The sequence below is a fragment of the Staurois parvus genome, unplaced genomic scaffold (genome assembly GCF_062004578.1).
Source record: "Staurois parvus isolate SC_StPar_1 unplaced genomic scaffold, SC_StPar_1.0 ptg000527l, whole genome shotgun sequence".
Classification (NCBI taxonomy): Eukaryota; Metazoa; Chordata; class Amphibia; order Anura; family Ranidae; genus Staurois; species Staurois parvus.
The window spans coordinates 1,564,356-1,583,715 of NW_028318323.1; the positions used below are offsets into that span (position 1 = coordinate 1,564,356).

The 19,360-nt window shown below is 44.3% G+C and overlaps 1 protein-coding gene across 3 annotated transcripts in view; it reads left to right on the forward strand.

The window, feature by feature from the left end:
* Window positions 1-19,360, forward strand: part of COL15A1 (collagen type XV alpha 1 chain) — a 1,471,644-nt gene that overhangs the window by 1,340,250 nt on the left and 112,034 nt on the right. For all 3 annotated transcript variants that reach the window (XM_089690361.1, XM_089690362.1, XM_089690363.1), the window contains one exon: window positions 13,312-13,497. In XM_089690361.1, the coding sequence (XP_089546487.1) occupies window positions 13,312-13,497 (186 nt within the window). The remainder of the gene's footprint in view (window positions 1-13,311; window positions 13,498-19,360) is intronic.

Below are 19,360 nucleotides of genomic sequence, written 5' to 3' on the forward strand. Positions count from 1 at the left end.
GACTTCATCAGGGTTCATCAACCTGTTGTAAATGCTCCAGCATTTAATAAGGAATTATTAACACGTAGCACGTATATTCACGGATGGCACTTTAATATATATAGTTATATATGTTTATTTATTAAGCGCTTCACTATTTTTTGTATATATTTGGTTACTTAATGGTTAAGGTAGAGTGACAGCAGCTGTTGAGATAGGGACCTTGCCTGTATTGAGCGCAGGAGGATACTTGTAATATTACATCCTAATTTGGGTTATTTTCACCAAAGACTTGTAGCAGAATATATCTTGGCCTAAATTTATGAAGAACAATTATTTATTTGCAAACTTTTATAACAGAAACAAAGAAAAACGTGTTTTTTTTCAACGTTTTCGGTCTTTTTTTGTTAATTTAGAAAAAAATAAAAATCCCAGCGGTGATTAAATACCACCAAAAGAAAGCTCTAGTTGTGTGAAGAAAATGATAAAATTTTAGTTTGGGTACAGTGTTGTATGACCGCGCAATTGTCATTCAAAGTGTGAGAACGCTGAAACCTGAAAAATGGCCTGGGCAGGAAGGGGTAAAAGTGCCTGGTATTGAAATGGTTAAGCAGTTGCGGGTGGAAGCTAGACGCATGTAGTATTTCCAGCAGTGTCCTTTTTATAGAGTCCACTGGAAATGTGACCATTGCCATCCTTATGCACGCAGACATCTAAAAAGGTCACCATTTCCTTGCTGTGAGACATAGTAAATTTAAGGTTGTAGTTATTGACATTCATTTTGTCAAAACATTCCAAAAGCATTTGTTCAGAGCCCTCACAGACGAGAAAAACATAATTTGAATAAATACACTAGAGAGAAAATTAACCCATTAGGGTTAAGCATCCAGATCTTTCCCATCATCAAAAAAAATAAGTGAAGAGTTTAAGAGGGAATGGGAGGAGAAGTTACAATTATGTTCACAGAAAATAATAAATTAATTATGTTTTGCGCTCCACCTATTAACTTACAACTTTAAATTGTTTGCACATTGAATATACTGATTATTTGGCACATTGGTGTATATATATGAAGTTTTCTGAATCATATGGATTTCTAGCACAGATTCACTTTATCACGTTTATATATATTTTTATTAATACTATATAATAGATTCTTGGAATTTTAGTTTGTAGATTGGTATAGGAGACACGCCATATTATATAACTTTTACATATTATCATATGGTGTTATATAGTTTAATTTAAAGTTGTAAGTTAATAGGTGGAGCGCGACACATATTTAATTTATTATTAATCAATTTGGCACAGTTGCATGGGTATGTGTATTAGTGTTGATGCACCACCATATTAGGTGTTTGTATAAATTTATCACAATTATTTATTCATTCAAATACCACTTAGTAGCTCACAAGTATTAACTCATATTATGTTCACAGAAAATGATGTCTATACTGACTACAGAATATAACAAACAGATGTTGTTATATTGAGGATACAGAGAAATTATTCTCTGTATTCAAAACAAACTCATTGTATCCTGATTTGGAGAGGAAACTAAGGGAAGGTCTGGCGGATTTAAATAAGTATATAGTGACTAAGAAAGAAAATACATTTTGGCGAGCTTTAACTTAGTCCCCAAGTTAAATTTATTGTTTTGGATCATATTCATATTCCTGATCTCAGAGGGGATTTGAATAAAAATCTCTTACAGTTAGAACAAAAATGGATATACAGGTTACAGGCCACTGTACCTCCAGGTTTGAATGAAGCAATATCCTTTCACCCATTTCTGAAGGGATTTACTTCTGGTAAAACCGACTGAATTTCTTCTTCATAAAAAACAGTATTATCTATATTTTAGTCTGCCCATAATCCCTGGACTCACGCTCATACATTATAAAATATAGATGTTTTCTTACTTGCCTAAATTAGGTGTCTATCTAGGTGATGTGCACTATCACTAATATTATTGTTTTTTGTATATGTTGTGGAATTGAATGATATTGATTTTTTGATATTTTAAAAAATGTCTTTGTTACAAATGTTTAGTTTTTTTCTTAGATGATTTTTAGATGATTCCCAGGATGACGCTGACCCTGGCCATGACGGGTGGCTATCTTTTTGAACATCCAGCACGGGTAATGGCTAGGAATGTTTCCCTTTGAACCATCCACCGCCTCTGACAGCTTGGAGAAGGTCCGAGTCTTCATGCTGGGTGCTGACGTGACGTCATGATGTCATGTCCATTACGACGGGTGTTGGCAGCTTATGCTGGGGAGACCCTCTTCCTCACAGACGCCTGGGTGACCACATGGAAACCCCATTTTGTCTTCATTGGCGGCTTTTGCCACTCCATCCTTGGACTGGCGGCACAGGTGCATTAGATCACCTCCTGATGAGATAATTATCCCACATTGAACCCTATTTATTGGATGCATTATTGCAGTTGGTTTTTTGCTTCTTGTCTTCAAGGTGGTCTTTTCATATGATCTTCATAGTTTGGTGAGCATTTATCTTTGTCCTTTCGGTGAAGAGTAGTTATCACTAAAAATAATTTTGTCAGTGTGTTTATGGTTTGATTTGACCTTTCCCGCAGATAAACAATCTGGGCACAGCTCATATTTGCTGAGGCTTCCTACACTTTGTTTATCAGTGGTTTGGTGTCCTTGTCTTTAAAGTGGTTTCCTGCGCTATCTTGATGATTTGGTGAGCAATGATCTTTGTCCCTCTGTGGGAGATCAACATTTATTATCATGTTAAGTTGTCAGTACTTTCACAATTTGGTGTGATTTTTATTATAGATACTCTGTTTGGATACAATTTTGCTTGCTGTGATTTTTTATATCTATATTCCAGTAAGTATTGTGGATAGTTATAATAATGATGATTTTTAATACTATCTAAGGCAGTCTGTGCCATTATATTCATAATCTTTTGATTTCTGTTGCAATTCAACTAACTCTCTTGGGCTCCTGTTCTATGGGATCTGTGACACTCTCACCATTGAAGAAAAAAGTATTTCAATATTTTAATCAATTGCTCTGAGTTGCGGTCCTGTGGGACCAGTGATATTTTCACCACTGAATGAAAAATACTTCAATCTATTATGTGTATTGGCCATGCTTCAACATGGTTAATCTTACTTTCTCTAGATCACTTTGAGTATAATCTTTTAGGCCCATGACGTGAGCCTTGTATGTAATTCATTTTTGTTTTTGTGATGTTTGTAGAAGGTGTAGAGGGTGATCTGATGTTTTCTAGTTGCTGTTGGTTCCCTGGGATTGACATCTGACCACTCTTGTTCTCCTTTAGTGTCCACTCCGTCAGGGCTTCAGTTCATGCGGTATCATTCTGGATGCCACTATCTTACAATTGCTCTGACTAATATTTATTTTTTGTATGTACTATTATGGTAATGATATAAATGCTATTGACTAATTGTTTATGCATATTATGATATATTTCTATGTGTTTATTAGAAATTCTCTTTGTTTCTAAGCCTCCCTGAAGAAGATCAAAAATGTGGAATGATCGAAACGCATCGGAGTAACTTTCTCCCTTTCTTGGGTATTCTCTCATTTTGTGAAGAAAGTTTTTTATAATATTTGTCAGAGCGAATGTTTTTTAAAAAAATATGTATCTCTTACAAGTATGTCTATGTAATAAAGCTGATAGTCCTTTTTTTATAAAGTTTTCTTGGGTATATGTGTAATGTCCTAGTTTGCTGCAATAAAGTCCCATAGGGTTTTTTTCTTCTATGTATCTATCAGGGACAAACAGCCAGATACTCAACCTTTCTGGTAATGACTAGAGGGAGTAATGTTTTTGAATGTAAAGGGCTTCTATAAGTATCAAAAATGTAAAGCATGCAGAATGAGTAAATATTAAGATTGAAAAAGGACTTTCAGTCTAATAAAAATAATAGTCTTTGAAATCAAGTCATTAATATCATGTAAAGGCATGCACGTCACCTACGGGCTGGAGTGCCCATGTTGCCTCCAGTACGTGGGGAGAACAGGCTACAGGCAGGGCTATCTTTAAGGTGGGCCAAAAGACTGTGTCCAGATATTTAAGTGTGAAGTGCTGTCACTTAAGCTGCCCAGCTCGGCCCTATTTCCATGTACAAATGACTCACATGTGTAGACTGTGTCAGAATTTATATGTAAATACCAGCAGCATGCATATGTAAATAGCGGGGGGACAAGAGCGCCAGCAGATGTTGTTTGCAGCTCTTGCAGTTGGAGACTTTGGAAGACTGATGAACCTCAGATTCACAGTAGTGATATGCAGAGCTGGTATGGTAGGCCGCCAGGTGTGCACCAGAGTAAGACAGGAAGCTGGGATAGGAGACAGGAGCAATGTCATAGGAATAGCCGGGGTCATCAACGGGCGGACAGCGAGGTACCAAATCATAAGCAAACCAAAGTCAGGAACAAGTATCAAGCAGGAGAGTAATCAGAGTCAGGTCAGGAACAAGCCGGGTCATCAACATGGAAATCACACAGGAATGAGCAGGAAATGGGGAACAGCTGAAGACTAGTCAGCACTCAGCACAGGCAGAGGCACCTTATAAATAGTCCGTCTGGCAGCAATCTTCACCGTGCATGTGCACATGCACAGTACCAGTCAGCCAGTGATGGAGTCTGAAAGGGAGGCCTCTGCAATGGGGGACATCTGTCAATCAATCTCTGCCCTGTCTTACATGGTGCAGAGTTTGCAAAGAAACCTTGAGTATATGGAAAACCAACTACCAACTAAGTCAGATGTCTCAACAGCCATGGGTCCCTCTGCAGTCTCAGACATAACTACCCAGACAGAGCTCAGCATGATTCATGGAACTTCTCCTCTACCGGAACCCCGGATGCCAATACCTGAGTATTTCACGGGAGACTGCAGGAAGTTTCGAACCTTTCGTAACTCCTGTGAGCTATATTTTTCTCTGCTACCAAGAAATTTTGCATCACAAAGCACCAAAGTGGGATTCATTATTTCATTCCTTCAGAATGAACCCCAATCCTGGGCACACCACCTTCATGAGCAACATGATCCGGCTCTGACTTCTACGGACTCTTTTTTCTCAGCGATGTCACAACTTTACGCTGATCCCTTCTGTCGTCAGACTGCAGAATCTATGCTTAGCAAGCTACAGCAAGGCCAAAGGCCTATAGAGGAATATGTCACTGAGTTCCGTATATGGAGTTCTAACACTCAATGGAACGAGTCTGCTCTCCGCCATCAGTTTCGCCTTGGTCTCTCTAACATCTTGAAAGATTAGCTTGCTGGGGTACCAATCAGGCTAGAGGACCTGATAAACCTAGCTATTCAAATCAACCGACGGCTCCGGGAAAGGCAGCATGAAAGAACTAGCAGGGGTGTCTTGATCTGCTCTGAAATAGAAACTCCTGTCCCCTCACCCACTGCTGTCGCATCAAACATACTCTCCAGCAAAAGGGGGCATCTTAATTCTCCTTGTAGGAGCTTTTGGAGACCACCGTTATCCTCTGCTGAACGTCTTCGACGACAAAACTCCAACTTCTGCCTCTACTGTGGTGATGCGGGTCACTATGTACTGACAGGTCCAGTGAGACCTCCTAAGCTCCCTCCTAAGCTCTCTCCATCAACTGGCTCTCCAAGGAAATCCTCTTTTTTTCCGAATACTGTCAAACTCATTGCATTCCAAAGGAACCATGTGCAGTGACTCCTCTTCTTAGCATGCATCCTGATTCAGAGATGATGAAACTTGTCCCTGCTACCTACCATGATTACTTGGATGTATTCAACAAAAAAGTGCCAATGCTCTTCCCCCGCATCGGCCCTACGATTGTCCTATTGAACTCCTACCCGTTGCTGAGATCCCTTTTGGGCAAATTTACCCTCTCTCCGAATTGGAACTAGAGGTCCCCTGGAATTATACAGATGAAAGCATGGAAAAGGGGTTTATTTGGCCCTCCACTTCACCAACGGGAGCTTCATATTTTTTGTTGACAAAAAGGATCATACTCTTAGACTATGTGTGGACTATCATGATCTAAATAAGATAACAGTCAAGAACCGCTATCCTCTTCCTCTGATTCCTGAATTGTTTCAAAGGCTACGAGGGGCATGTGTCTTTTCAAAACTAGATCTGAGAGGTTCATACAATTTAGTCAGAATTTGTGAAGGGAATGAATGGAAGACGGCCTTTCGAAAAACGCTTTGGGCACTTCGAATACCTGGTTATGCCATTTGGCCTTTCTAATGCCCCAGCAACATGCCAACATTTCGTTAATTATATATTCCTGGACTGTCTTGATTTATTTATCCTTGTCTAATTGGATGACATCCTAGTCTTTTTAAGCTCAATAGAATGACACCGGGACCACGTGAAGAAGATACTAGGTTGGTTACACCAACATCACCTCTATGCCAAAGCTGAAAAGTGTGAATTTGAGAAACGGACCATTTAGTTCCTCGGACTTGTGATTACTCCCGATGGCATTGCTAGGGATCCTCAAAAAGTGACCTCTATATTAGAGTGGCCCATCCCAGGAGACAGGAAAGGGGTACAACTCTTCATAGGATTTGCTAATTTCTATAGGAAATTCATTAAGAACTTTTCCGGTATCATTGCACCAGTCACGCAGTTAACCAGGCAACATGTTGCTTTCAAATGGACTCCCGAGGCTCAAGCAGCTTTTGAACAACTAAAGACCTTATTCACTTCTGCTCCTATCTTGAAGCTTTAGCTTATGTTCTCGAAGTAGACGCTTCTGAAAATGCTGTTGTAGCTATACTGTCTCAATGACAAGGACTTAAGTCCCTCCTTCACCCTGTGGCCTTCTTCTCTAGAAAGTTAAGCTCCCCTGAAAGGAACTATGATGTAGGAGACAGGGAGCTGTTAGCCAGCAAGACGGCCCTCGTGGAATGGTGCTACTTGCTGGAGGGAGCTTCACACCCTGTCCTCATTTTTACGGATCACAAAAATCTGGAATACTTGAGAACTGCAAAACGCCTAAGGCCACAGCAGGCAAGATGGGCACTTTTCTTCTCTTGCTTTGTGTTTCACATGACATACCATCCAGGATCAAAGAACAGCAAACCCGATGCGCTCTCATGCATGTTACATGACCCAATAGTACCATCTGAGCCTGACACGATCCTGCTAGCTAAAAACTTTTTACTCCTGCAAGCCGACCTTGTATTACAAATAAAGGAAGCCATTGATGATCATCAACCCCCCTTGGAAATGAATCTTCAGCTAAGGGACTGCTCAGGACTCTCATTCCTAAAAGATGCCATGGCCATTCTTTAGCGGGTCACTTCGGGATCCACAAGACCTCAAATTTGGTCTCCCGTTCCTTTTGGTGGCCAAACGTAATGAAAGATTGTAAAAATTACGTTAGATCTTGCTCGGTATGCCTCTGAAACAAGTCTGATAGAGCCAAAACCTGGGGCCTATTGGAATCCCTTCCAGTACCTGAAAAACCATGGAGTATGATTTCCCTGGACTTTATTGTAGATCTTCCCCCATCTGAAGGGTTCACCACCATCTTTGTTGTGGTTGATTGTCTGTCAAAAATGGCCCATTTCATACTCCTGACAGGGACTCCTTCTGCTGCTGAGACTGCTTCTGCTTTCATTAAAGAGATTGTAAGGTTACATGGTATTCCCAGCAATATCGTATCCGATCGGGGAGTGCAGTTCACCTCTAAGTTCTGGAAAGCTCTGTGTGAGGCGCTAGAGATCGAACTTCGCTTTTCTTCTGTGTATCATCCACAAACGAATGGGCAAATTGAGAGGACAAACCAGACCCTTGAACAATATTTATGATATGTCTCTTCTTACTCACAGGATGACTGGGTGTCTCTCCTTCCATTGGCGGAATTTGCATATAATCATTCCATCCACTCTACTACCAAACAGTCTCCTTTTTATGCCAACTATGGATATCATCCCTCCTTCCTCCCTCAGATGCCGGTGGAACCCGCTGTCCCGGCGGTACAAGAAAGGCTGGATTTCCTCAATAGGAATGGTCAAATGTTATGAGAAACTATTTTGAAGGCTCAGGCAAATAAAAAGAGATTTTTTGACAGAAAAAGAATGGGGAATCTGAATCTGAAACCAGGAGATAAGGTTTGGCTATCCACAACAAACTTGAAATTGAGCTGCCCTTCAAAGAAGCTTGGTCTAAGGTACCTGGGACCATTTACAATTAAAAAAAAATTAATGCTGTAGCATTGAATTAATGTTACCAAAGAATATGAAGATCCATCCGGTATTCCATGTCTCTTTATTAAAACCAACAGTCCCAAGTCTATTTCCGGATCAGGGTCCAGAATCTCCTGCTCCACTGCTTGTTGAAGGTAATGAGGAATATGAAGTAGAAGCCATCCTGGACTGTAGAAAGAGGGGTGGTCAGACCCAGTTCCTCATCAAATGGAAAGGCTACGGTCCAGAGGATAATTCCTGGGAACCATCAGCCAATGTCCATGCACCAAGGTTAGTGCAAGCTTACCTTCATCTTAATCCTGAAAAACAAGCTTTAGTAGGCATCCGGAGGCTGCCCCTAAGGGGGGGGGCAATGTAAGGGAATTCCCGTGAGACGGCTGGTGAATAGACGTGCACATGTGCACGTCTATTTGCCAGCTGTCTCACGGGAATTCCCTTACAGTGAGCTTAATAGTGGATGTGTTTAAATTTATTAAGTGTTTTAATTAAAGGTTTTACACTATTGGAATCTTGTTTCCCTCCCTATACCGTGATGTTCTTGGTGATACTATGTAAGAGGAGAGGTTTTTTTTGCAAGTGAATTATCAGATTGGGGAACCTATTATAAAGCACATCTAGACCAACACTTACTGTAAGTGAGAAGGTCATGGCTGTCTGGTGAGCTTTCTGGAATGGTGGTGGTGCACAGTAATGGAGTGAAAAACACTGGAGGCAGCATCTGAATATTAAGATGGAAGTTTATATCTGTCTTGCATGAAACACTTTTTTGCACATATGAAAGTAAATAATTAATGAAATTCACATTTTTGTGAAGAAGCACTTTTATGTTGCACTTTATGAACTATAGAGCACTTTATATGTGAATGTATGGACTGTGTGCACTTTACATGTGATTGTGTTTACATTAGGATTTAGCATTACACTTTTTGGAGTTCTGTATATTATAAGGATTACCTTTTCAACTCTAGGTAGCTTCAAATTAGACTTTACAGGTGAAACTCAAAAAATTTGAATATCGTGCAAAAGTTCATTTATTTCAGTAATGCAACTTAAAATATGAAACTAATATATGAGATAGACTCATTACATGCAAAGCAAGATAGTTCAAGCCGTGATTTGTCATAATTGTGATGATTATGGCTTACAGCTCATGAAAACCCCAAATCCACAATCTCAGAAAATTAGAATATTACATGCAATCAATAAAACAAGGATTGTACATAGAACAATATCGGGCCTCTGAAAAGTATAAGCATGCATATGTACTCAGTACTTGGTTTGGGCCCCTTTTGCAGCAATTACTGCCTCAATGCGGCGTGGCATAGAAGCTATCAGCCTGTGGCACTGCTGAGGTGTTATGGAAGACCAGGATGCTTCAATAGCGGCCTTCAGCTCTTCTGCATTGTTCGGTCTCATGTCTCTCATCTTTCTCTTGGCAATGCCCCATAGATTCTCTAGGGGGTTCAGGTCAGGCGAGTTTGCTGGCCAATCAAGCACAGTAATCCCACGGTCATTGAACCAGGTTTTGGTGCTTTTGGCAGTGTGGGCAGGTGCCAAGTCCTGCTGGAAAATGAAGTTAGCATCCCCATAAAGCTCATCTGCGGAAGGAAGCATGAAGTGTTCCAAAATCTCCTGGTAGACGGCTGCGTAGACCCTGGACTTAATGAAGCACAGTGGACCAACACCAGCAGATGACATGGCTCCCCATATCAACACAGACTGTGGAAACTTCACACTGGACTTCAAGCATCTTGCAGTGTGTGCCTCTCCATTTTTCCTCCATACTCTGGGTCCTTGGTTTCCAAATGAGATGCAAAAGTTGCTCTCATCAGAAAAGAGGACTTTGGACCACTGAGCAACAGACCAGGTCTGTTTTTCTTTAGCCCAGGTAATACGCTTCTGACATTGTTTGTTGTTCAGTAGCGGCTTGACATGAGGAATACGACATTTGAAGCCCATGTCCAGGATCCATCTGTGTTTGGTGGCTCTTGATGCACTGACTCCAGCCTCAGTCTACTCCTTGTGAAAATCCCCAAGACTTTTGAATGGCCTTTTCCTGACAATCCTCTCCAGGCAGCGGTCATCCCTGTTTCTTGTGCACCTTTTTCTTCTACACTTTTCCCTTCCACATAACTTTCTATTAATGTGCTTTAATACAGCACTTTGGTAACATCCAACTTATTTTGCAATTATCTTTTGAGGCTTTCCCTCCTTATGGAGGGTGTCAATGATGGTTTTCTGCACAACTGTCAGGTCAGCAGTCTTTCCCATGATTGTGATTCCTACTGAACCAGACTGAGAGACCATTTAAAGGCTCAGGAACCATTTGCAGGTGTTATGGCTTAATTAGTTGATTAGAGTGGGGCACTTTGAGCCTAGAATGCACCTTTTCACAATATTTTAATTTACTAAGATTGTGGATTTGGGGTTTTCATGAGCTGTAAGCCATAATCATCACAATTATGACAAATCACGGCTTGAACTATCTTGTTTTGTATGTAATGAGTCTATCTCATATATTAGTTTCACCTTGTAAGTTGCATTACTGAAATAAATGAACTTTTGCATGATATTCTAATTTTTTGAGTTTCACCTGTATATGCCAGACTAACGCTCCATAGGAATGAATGAGAGAGCAGAGCACATGCATAGTTGCCAACAGTCACGGATTGCCCAGGACACTCACGGATTTTTGACATTTGTCATGGACCGTCTCTGTCCCGGGCTGAATCACGGAAAATGATTTTTGTCATGGACAGGTTTTACTTTGTCACGGACCACCGGCCACGGCAGTCAGGGCATCTAGTACTGCAATGTGTTAACTATATTCTTCCCCCTCATTCCCTGTGATCCTCTGCCCTCCATCTTTGTCCTCCCCCTGCCTGGGACTGCCAATCACTGAGACAGGAAGTGGCCAATTCTCCCATGCTGATTGGTTGTTGCTGTGAGGGGTGTGGCCAGCCCAGAGGTGATCGTGCCTGCCCACCTTAGGCTCTTCAGTTTTGGAGAAGCATGTCACGTTCAAGGCAGAGGAAACTGCTGCAGAGCAGACTCCGGACCAGACCCAGGATAGACACCCGGACCACCAAGCAGAGAGGATTCTGAGGGATAGGAGAGCTGCAAGGACATCATGGCAGTTTAGTTTAGGCAGCTTAGGTATTTTGTTTGTTAGTGGTTTTTTTTTTTTTGGGAGCAGGGGAGCTTAGGGTGGTGGAATCATGACCTGAGAGGAGCAAGTAGTATTGTTTTTGGGGGGGAGGGGGGAGCAGTGTGGGGTGTGTGTGTGGGGGGGGTGCAGTATGGTGGAGCATCTGTAATATTTATGGTGGAGCATCTGTAATATTTATAGTGGGGCATCTGTAATGGTGGAGCATACTGTGATATTTATGGTGGGGTATGTGTAATATGTATGGTGGCGCATGCTGTGATATTTATGGTGGAGCAAACTGTGATATTTGTGGTGGAGCATACTGTACTCTGACCATTCCTTGTGTCATGTCTGCAGTCTCTGTCTCCTGTAGAATGTCTGCAGTCTCTGACCCTCCCCTGTAGTAACGACAGTCACCTCTAGCAACCAATCAGTTAGTGTGGACCAGTTCGTTATGTTTATATTATTAAAGTTGTTTGTTTTTTTAGATAAGTCTATGTGTGTGTTTTTTGGGGGGGGGGGCTGTTGGGGTGGAGAGCAAAATTGTATGGGGGAGCCCAAGAAAATCTCAGATACCATTTAACCACACCCCCTTTTAGCCACACCCACCTTTTGGTGCGGCACGCTCCGCCCAGACAGCAAACTTTTTGACATATCGGTGTGGCCCTTAACCACTTGCCTGCCGGGCACTTATACCCCCTTCTTTACCAGGCCAATTTTCAGCTTTCAGCGCTGTCGCACTTTGACAATTGCGCGGTCATGCAAGATTGTACCCATATGAAATTTTATCATTTTTTTCTCACAAATAGAGCTTTCTTGTGGTGGTATTTAATCGCTGCTGGGCATTTTACTTTTTGCGCTATAAACAAAAAAAGTGCAAAAAATTTGAAAAAAAAAGTTTCTTTGTTTCTATTATAAAATTTTTCAAACAGGTAATTTTTCTCCTTTACTGATGTGCGTTGATGAGGCAGCACTGATGGGCACTAATAGGCGGCCCTGATGGGCACTGATAGGCAGCACTGATGGGCACTGATAGGCAGCACTAATGAGGTGTCACGGATAGGCGGCACTGATAGGCAGCACTAATGAGGTGTCACGGATAGGCGGCACTGATAGGCGGCACTGATAGGTGGCACTGACTGGCGCAACTGCTGAGCACTGACTGGCGCAACTGCTGGGCACTGACTGGCACAACCGCTGGGCACTGACTGGCAGCACTGCTGGGCTGCACAGGTGGGTGGCACTTCTGGGCACATGTGTGTGACACTGCTGGGTGGCACAGGTAGGCGCACTGCTGGGCACAGGTGGGCGGAACTGGTGGGTGGCACTGCTGGGCACCGATCATCAGTGCCCTGATGATCGGTGCTGATCCCTACTCTGACAACTGCTGGTTCTCAGCAGTACTTTCCCCACGTTCTGACAGCGTGAGGAAAGTGCAGCCGAGAACCGGCAATTGCATTTCCCGGTGATCAGTGTGTCATTGGACACGGCTGATCACGTGGTAAAAGGCCACTGTGATTGGCCTTTTACCACATCACATGATCAGCTGTGTCCATAGGACACAGCGATCATGGAGATCGCCGGGGGCACGCAGGAGAGCGCGTTTTGGGAGGACATCATATGACGCCCTCCCAGAACTGGCCGGCCGCAGTGTAGCCGTCATTCAGCTATCTGCGGTTGGCAAGTAGTTAATTGGCAATATCCCACTGGATCGGAGACAGGTGAGTAGAAGACTGGTGGGGGACCCGAGATAGAGAGATTACATTATAAGTGTGACTGCAGCAAGGGTGCAGTTACACTTTAAATTCTCTCTTGCATTTACGGAGTATGCAGTTATAGTATATGTGTATGCATTTTCTATGTGTTTTAAGTTCCTGGATATTTCAGTTTTCACATTTTGTAGGTTTGCAAAAGCAGATAGTAGCCATGAAAATATAGACAATGCTAAGTTTTTTTTTTTATCATCTTTGTAGCTGCATCTGGTGGCTTTGAACTCTCCATCTACTGGTGATATACGAGCAGATTTACAATGCTTCCAGCAGGCGCATGCTGTTGGTTTGACATCCACCTATAGAGCTTTAATTTCTTCCCATCTGCAAGACCTTCACAGTATTGTGAGAAGAGCTGACAGGATGAATCTTCCCATTGTCAATCTAAGGGTAAGACACATTTAAATGTTGTAACAAATGAGTGGTTTTAAGTGGAGCTCTAATCTGAATACCACACCCTGAGTAGGATGAACATCTAGGCGCATGTGCTGGGTGTTCTGTATAAAAGTGTATTTTTAATATATCCAAAACTTAGTTCAAATGCTGTATAAAAAAGACATTTTCATTCAGGAATGAGAAGAAGCTGCCGATAAGCATTAAATATTTGAACTGTTCTTAAAAGATACATTTAGATTAGATGGCCACATATGGTCCATTTCCTGAGACAAAGTGGGTTACCGCTGAAAAAATTATTTTGGTAAATATCAAATGTTTTCCATTGCCACACAGAAATACACTCCCCACCAAAGTGTTCAAAAGTGCAGTATTGAATCTTTGGTGTGGTCATATAGCTCTAATAGTGGGAGGGGCTTAAAAAGGCATGATTAAACATAATATCCCCCACAATACAGATTCCCATTCCCCAGTACAGACCCCTAAGTACACTCACCCTCCAGTACAGAGACTCCCTCCCCATACAGACCTCTATTCCCTGTATTGACCTTTTGGAAAGGACTCCCCCTCCCTAAACTTACCTGACCATACACAGTGGCAGTTTAGAGTGAGGGAAATCCTCTCCTTGGTTCTGTCATATGACCAGAGGAGGGAAGGAGGCTTTGACTCATTCTGAACTGCTGCTGTGAGGGGAATAGTAGGTGCTGACTTGCTGCGCCCCCAGTGAGTCCACACTTGGTTCGAACTGCACCCCTCCCCCTTAGTACACCACTTGCCCAATGTCATTGAATAGACTTCTCTGGAGCCCAGGTTTTTATGATTGGTCTCATAAAAACATTTTGATAAAAAGGTAATTAATATTGTAATCATGACTAATGCCTTTGTGTTAAGATGACACCCCTGGCAGGTAGCATAGGGTCACTCAAAACATACAGTCTAAGAAATGATGGGCCAGTGACATATTGGACCCTGGGCTACTTTTCTGCAAACTGTCCCTAAGGATCACCCCACTAAGGGATCACAGGAATAGAGTGGCTATAATGGGGAGACAGGGTACAAAAAAACAGTGAGGTTGGAGCACAATCAGAGGTAGAGACAGCTGGCTGACAAGCAGGGCCGGCGCTACCGCTAGCTGATGGTTTCTCTACTCTCCGCCATTGCCAGGTCTCTTTTCCATGGACCCTGTGCCTAGCCACTGAGTGCCTTCATGGCTAGGACAAGGGGAGAGCAGCTTGGAGCAGTGACGCCTGCAAAGGAGAAATGACAGGAGAGAACCAGGAGGTGCAGGCTATGCTCTCCTCTGCTGTCAGTGGAGCAATCCTCCATAAAGCAGATGACACAGGATCTCTCTTACATCAGCATGTTCAGTGCTTGATTCAATCCCTAGCTCCCTGCTGCCAAGAGATGAGTAGACATTGGAGGAGACAGGGGGTGGGTTAATCAAACTGTGTACAGCCTGATCTAAGAACAATCCTGTGTCATCTGCTGTATGGAGGATCACTCTACTGAAAGGAGTGAGAGTACAGCACAACCCGCACCTCTACCTAGTTTCCCTCCTGTAATTTTGGGGGGGGGGGGGGAGCACTGTACACAATGAAAGGGGAAAAGGGTAACTATCATTTGTGCTGAGATGAGAGGTTTGTGCAGGGGCGAGGGATTTGTGTAGGGAAGGGTGTTAGTTGATGGGGGGGATTTGAGCTAGAAGACAGAATTGGGGATATGTGCTATGAGTCTATGAGTAGGAGGGAGGTTTGGGGGGGTTGGGGGGATTTGTGCTAAAGGGGCTTAAATTGAGGTGGAAGGATTATATGTTGGGAAGGGTAATTTGGAGGGGTTTTAGCTAGATGAGGGATTTGGGAGAATTTGTCCTTGGTGGGGGGATTGAAAGAAGAGGATTGGTGCTCGGAGAGGGGATTGGGGGGTCGATGTGTGTTAGGAGGGGGTATTGGGAGGTAATTTGTGCTGGGAGAGAGGATTGGAGGGATTTGTGTTAGGAAGGGGGATTGGGGGGGATTTTGTGCTAGGAGGGGGGATTGGTAGGGGTTGTGCTAGGAGGGGGGGATTTGTCCTAGGAGTGGGTATTTGGGTGGGGAGGAAGGATTTGTGCTGGTGAGGGTAATTTGGAGGGGGTTGTGCTAGGAGGAGGGTTTAGGAAGATTTGTGCTAGGAGGTGGGATTGGGGGGGATTTATTTTAGGAGGGGGGATTTGGGGGAGAGGATTTCTGCTAGGGTGGAAAATTTGAGGGGACAGAGGGGTGAAGTAGAACTAGAGGTGAAGTTTTATTTTGGGGGGTGTGCAAGTAGCTGTTCTTGCCTATGGGAAAAAATAGTCTAGCACCGGCCCTGCTGACAAAATGGTAGTATGTATCCAGGCTTAGGTTGACTCAGGCGGCAGACAGGCATATGATCAGAATCCAGGCTGAGGTCAAGGCTGCAATAGGAAAGAGAGTATCAGGAGCAGGCAGAGAAGGCAAGGGGGACGGGAGACACAAGCATGGTTGCGCAGTCCAGATTCAGATGAATCAGGAAGAGCAGGAATCTAGTAAACGAGAGGGAAGAGCCCTGGTCATCATAATAGAAGAGACTTAAATACCTTCTGAAGACTGTGAGCATTCCCAGCATCACAGGTGCCCGCCACTGCTTGGGCAACACAAGTGTGTTGACACATAATAATAATGCACATGATTGTGCATGTAACTGGCCATAGCCAAAGGGCTATAAACTGGTGCATGCATGACATGTTGCATTCAAACAGCACAGGTTAAGCCCCTGTGTCACGTACCTGATAGGAGACTGAAATGACGAGGTCGGCCTCACTTGTGTCACTAGCCCTTACCCCGCTGGAAGTGGAACAGAGGGTGTCTAGGGACCAGGGGGACAAGAGTGCCAGCAGATGTTGCCTGAAGAACTTACAGCTGGAGTCCTTAAAGAACTGGTGAACCACCGATTCAAGAACCATAGCGATATGCAGAGCTGGTATGGTAGACCGCCAGGCATGCACAAGAGCAAGGCAGAAAGCTGGGATGGGAGACAGGAGCAACATCAAAGGAATTGCCAGGGTCATTAACGGGTGCACAGCGAGGTACCAAATCATAAGCAAGCCAAAGTCAGGAACAGAGCCGAGGTCAGTTCTAGATACTCGTTCTGAGTATCAAGCAGGAGAGGAATCAAGAGTCAGGTCAGGAACAAGCCAGGTCAGCAACAAGGGAATCACACAGGAACACAGCAGGACCAGTCAGCACTAAGCACAGGCAGAGGCACCCTTTAACCACTTGCCTACCAGGCACTTATACCCCCTTCCTTACCAGGCCAATTTTCAGCTTTCAGCGCTGCCGCACTTTGATTGACAATTGCGCGGTCATGCAACATTGTACCCATATGAAATTTTGATCATTTTTTTCTCACAAATAGAGCTTTCTTTTGGTGGTATTTAATCGCCACTGGGCGCTTTACTTTTTGCGCTATAAATAAAAGTAAAAAAGTTTATTTGTTTCTTTTATAAAATTTTTCAAACAGATATTTTTTCTCCTTCACTGATGTGCGTTGATGAGGCAGCACTGAAGGGCACTGATAGGCGGCACTGATGGGCACTGATAGGCAGCACTAAAGGGCACTGATAGGCAGTACTAATGAGGTGGCACGGATAGGCGGCACTGATAGACAGCACTAATTAGGGGTCACGGATAGGCGACACTGATATGCAGCACTGATAGGCGGCACTGATAGGTGACACTGATTATGGGTACTGGTAGACGGCACTGACTGGCATCACTGCTGGGCACTGACTGGCGGCACTGACTGGCAGCACTGCTGAGCTGCACTGGTGGGTGGCACTGGTGGGCAGCACTGGTGGGTGGGCACAGGTGGGTGGCACTGGTGGGCACAGGTGGGTGGCACTGGTGGGCACAGGTGGGTGGGCACAGGTGGGTGGCACTGCTGGGCACATGTAGGTGGCACTTCTGGGCACAGGTAGGTGGCACTGCAGAGTGGCACAGGTGGGTGCACTGCTGGGCACAGGTGGGGGCACTGCTGGGCACAGCTAGTGGGCGCACTGCTGGGCGGAGCTTGCGGGTGTCACTGCTGGGCACCGATCATCAGGGCACTGATCATCAGTGCCCTGATGATCGGTGCCGATCCCCGCTCTGACAACTGCCGGTTCTCGGCAGTACTTTCCTCACGATCTGACAGCGTGAGGAAAGTGCAGCCGAGAACCAGCACTTGCATTTCCCTGTGATCAGCGTGTCATTGGACACCGCTGATCACGTGGTAAAAGGCCGGTATGATCGGCCTTTTACCACATCTCGTGATCAGCTGTGTCCGTAGGACACAGCGATCACGGAGATCGCCAGGTGCGCGCCCCCTGGGGCGCGCAGGAGAGCGCGTTCTGGGGGGACGTCATATGACGTCCACCCAGAACTGGCCAGCCGCAGTGCAGCCGTCATTCGGCTATCTGCGGTCGGCAGGTAGTTAAATAGTCCGTCTGGCGCCAAGATTCGCCGCGCGTGTGCACGTGCGCGGTTGCGCATTTCTGTACGCATGCACACGCCTGGTCACTATTTTCTGGATATTTCTGTGCGCATGCGCATTTCTATTTACCAGCCATCTCACAGGAATTCCCTTACATTGCCCCCCCCCCTTGGGGGCAGCCTTGGGATGCCCACTAAAGCTTGTTTTTCAGGATGAAGGTGAAAGTAAGCTTGAACTAACCGCGGAGTATGGACATTAGCGGATGGTTCCCAGGAATTATCCTCTGGACCGTAGCCTTTCCATTTGATGAGGAACTGGGTCTGACCACCCCTCTTTCTACAGTCCAGGATGGCTTCTACTTCATATTCCTCATTACCTTCGACAAGCAGTGGAGCAGGAGATTCTGGACCTCGATCCGGAAATAGACTTGGGACTGTTGGTTTTAATAAAGAGACATGGAATACCGGATGAATCTTCATATTCTCTGGTAGCATTAATACAAAACTTACAGGATTAATCTTTCTTTTAATTGTAAAGGGTCCCAGGTACCTCGGACCAAGCTTCTTTGAAGGGCAGCTCAATTTCCAGTTTGTTGTAGATAGCCAGACCTTCTCTCCTGGTTTCAGATTCCCCCATTTCTTTTTCTGTAAAAAAATCTCTTATTTGCCTGAGCTTTTAAATTAGTTTCTAGTAACAGCTGGTCATTCCTTTTGAGGAAATCCAGCCTTTCTTGTACCGCCGGGACAGCATGTTCCACCGGCATCTTAGGGAGGAAGGAGGGATGATATCCATAGTTGGCATAAAAAGGAGACTGTTTGGTAGTAGAGTGGATGGAATTATTATATGCAAATTTCACCAATGGAAGGAGAGACACCTATTCATCCTGTGAGTAAGATGAGAAACATTGTAAATATTGTTCAAGGGTCTGGTTTGTCCTCTCAGTTTGCCCATTCGTTTTGTGGATGATAAGCAGAAGAAAAGCGAAGTTCGATCTCTAGTGCCTCACACAGAGCCTTCCAGAACTTAGAAGTGAACTGCACTCCCCGATCGGACACGATATTGCTTGGAATACCATGTAACATCACAATCTCTTTAATGAAAGCAGAGGCAGTCTCAGCGGCAGAAGGAGTCCCTCTCAGGGGTATGAAGTGAGCCATCTTCGACAGACGATCAATCACGACTGTCAGGGACCGCGCCGGGATACTAGTACCAGGTCCCGGCGGGCCGCAGCTGACAGGAATCCGCGCATGCGCAGTAGGAGCCGCGGGCGCGCCCTGGGCGGCCAATGACAGCAAGGGGTGCGTCCTGGGCAGCCAATGACAGTGCAGGGCGCGATATTTAAAGATGCCCTGCACTGTCACAGGTTGCCGCAAGGTCTGATCTGTAACCTGAG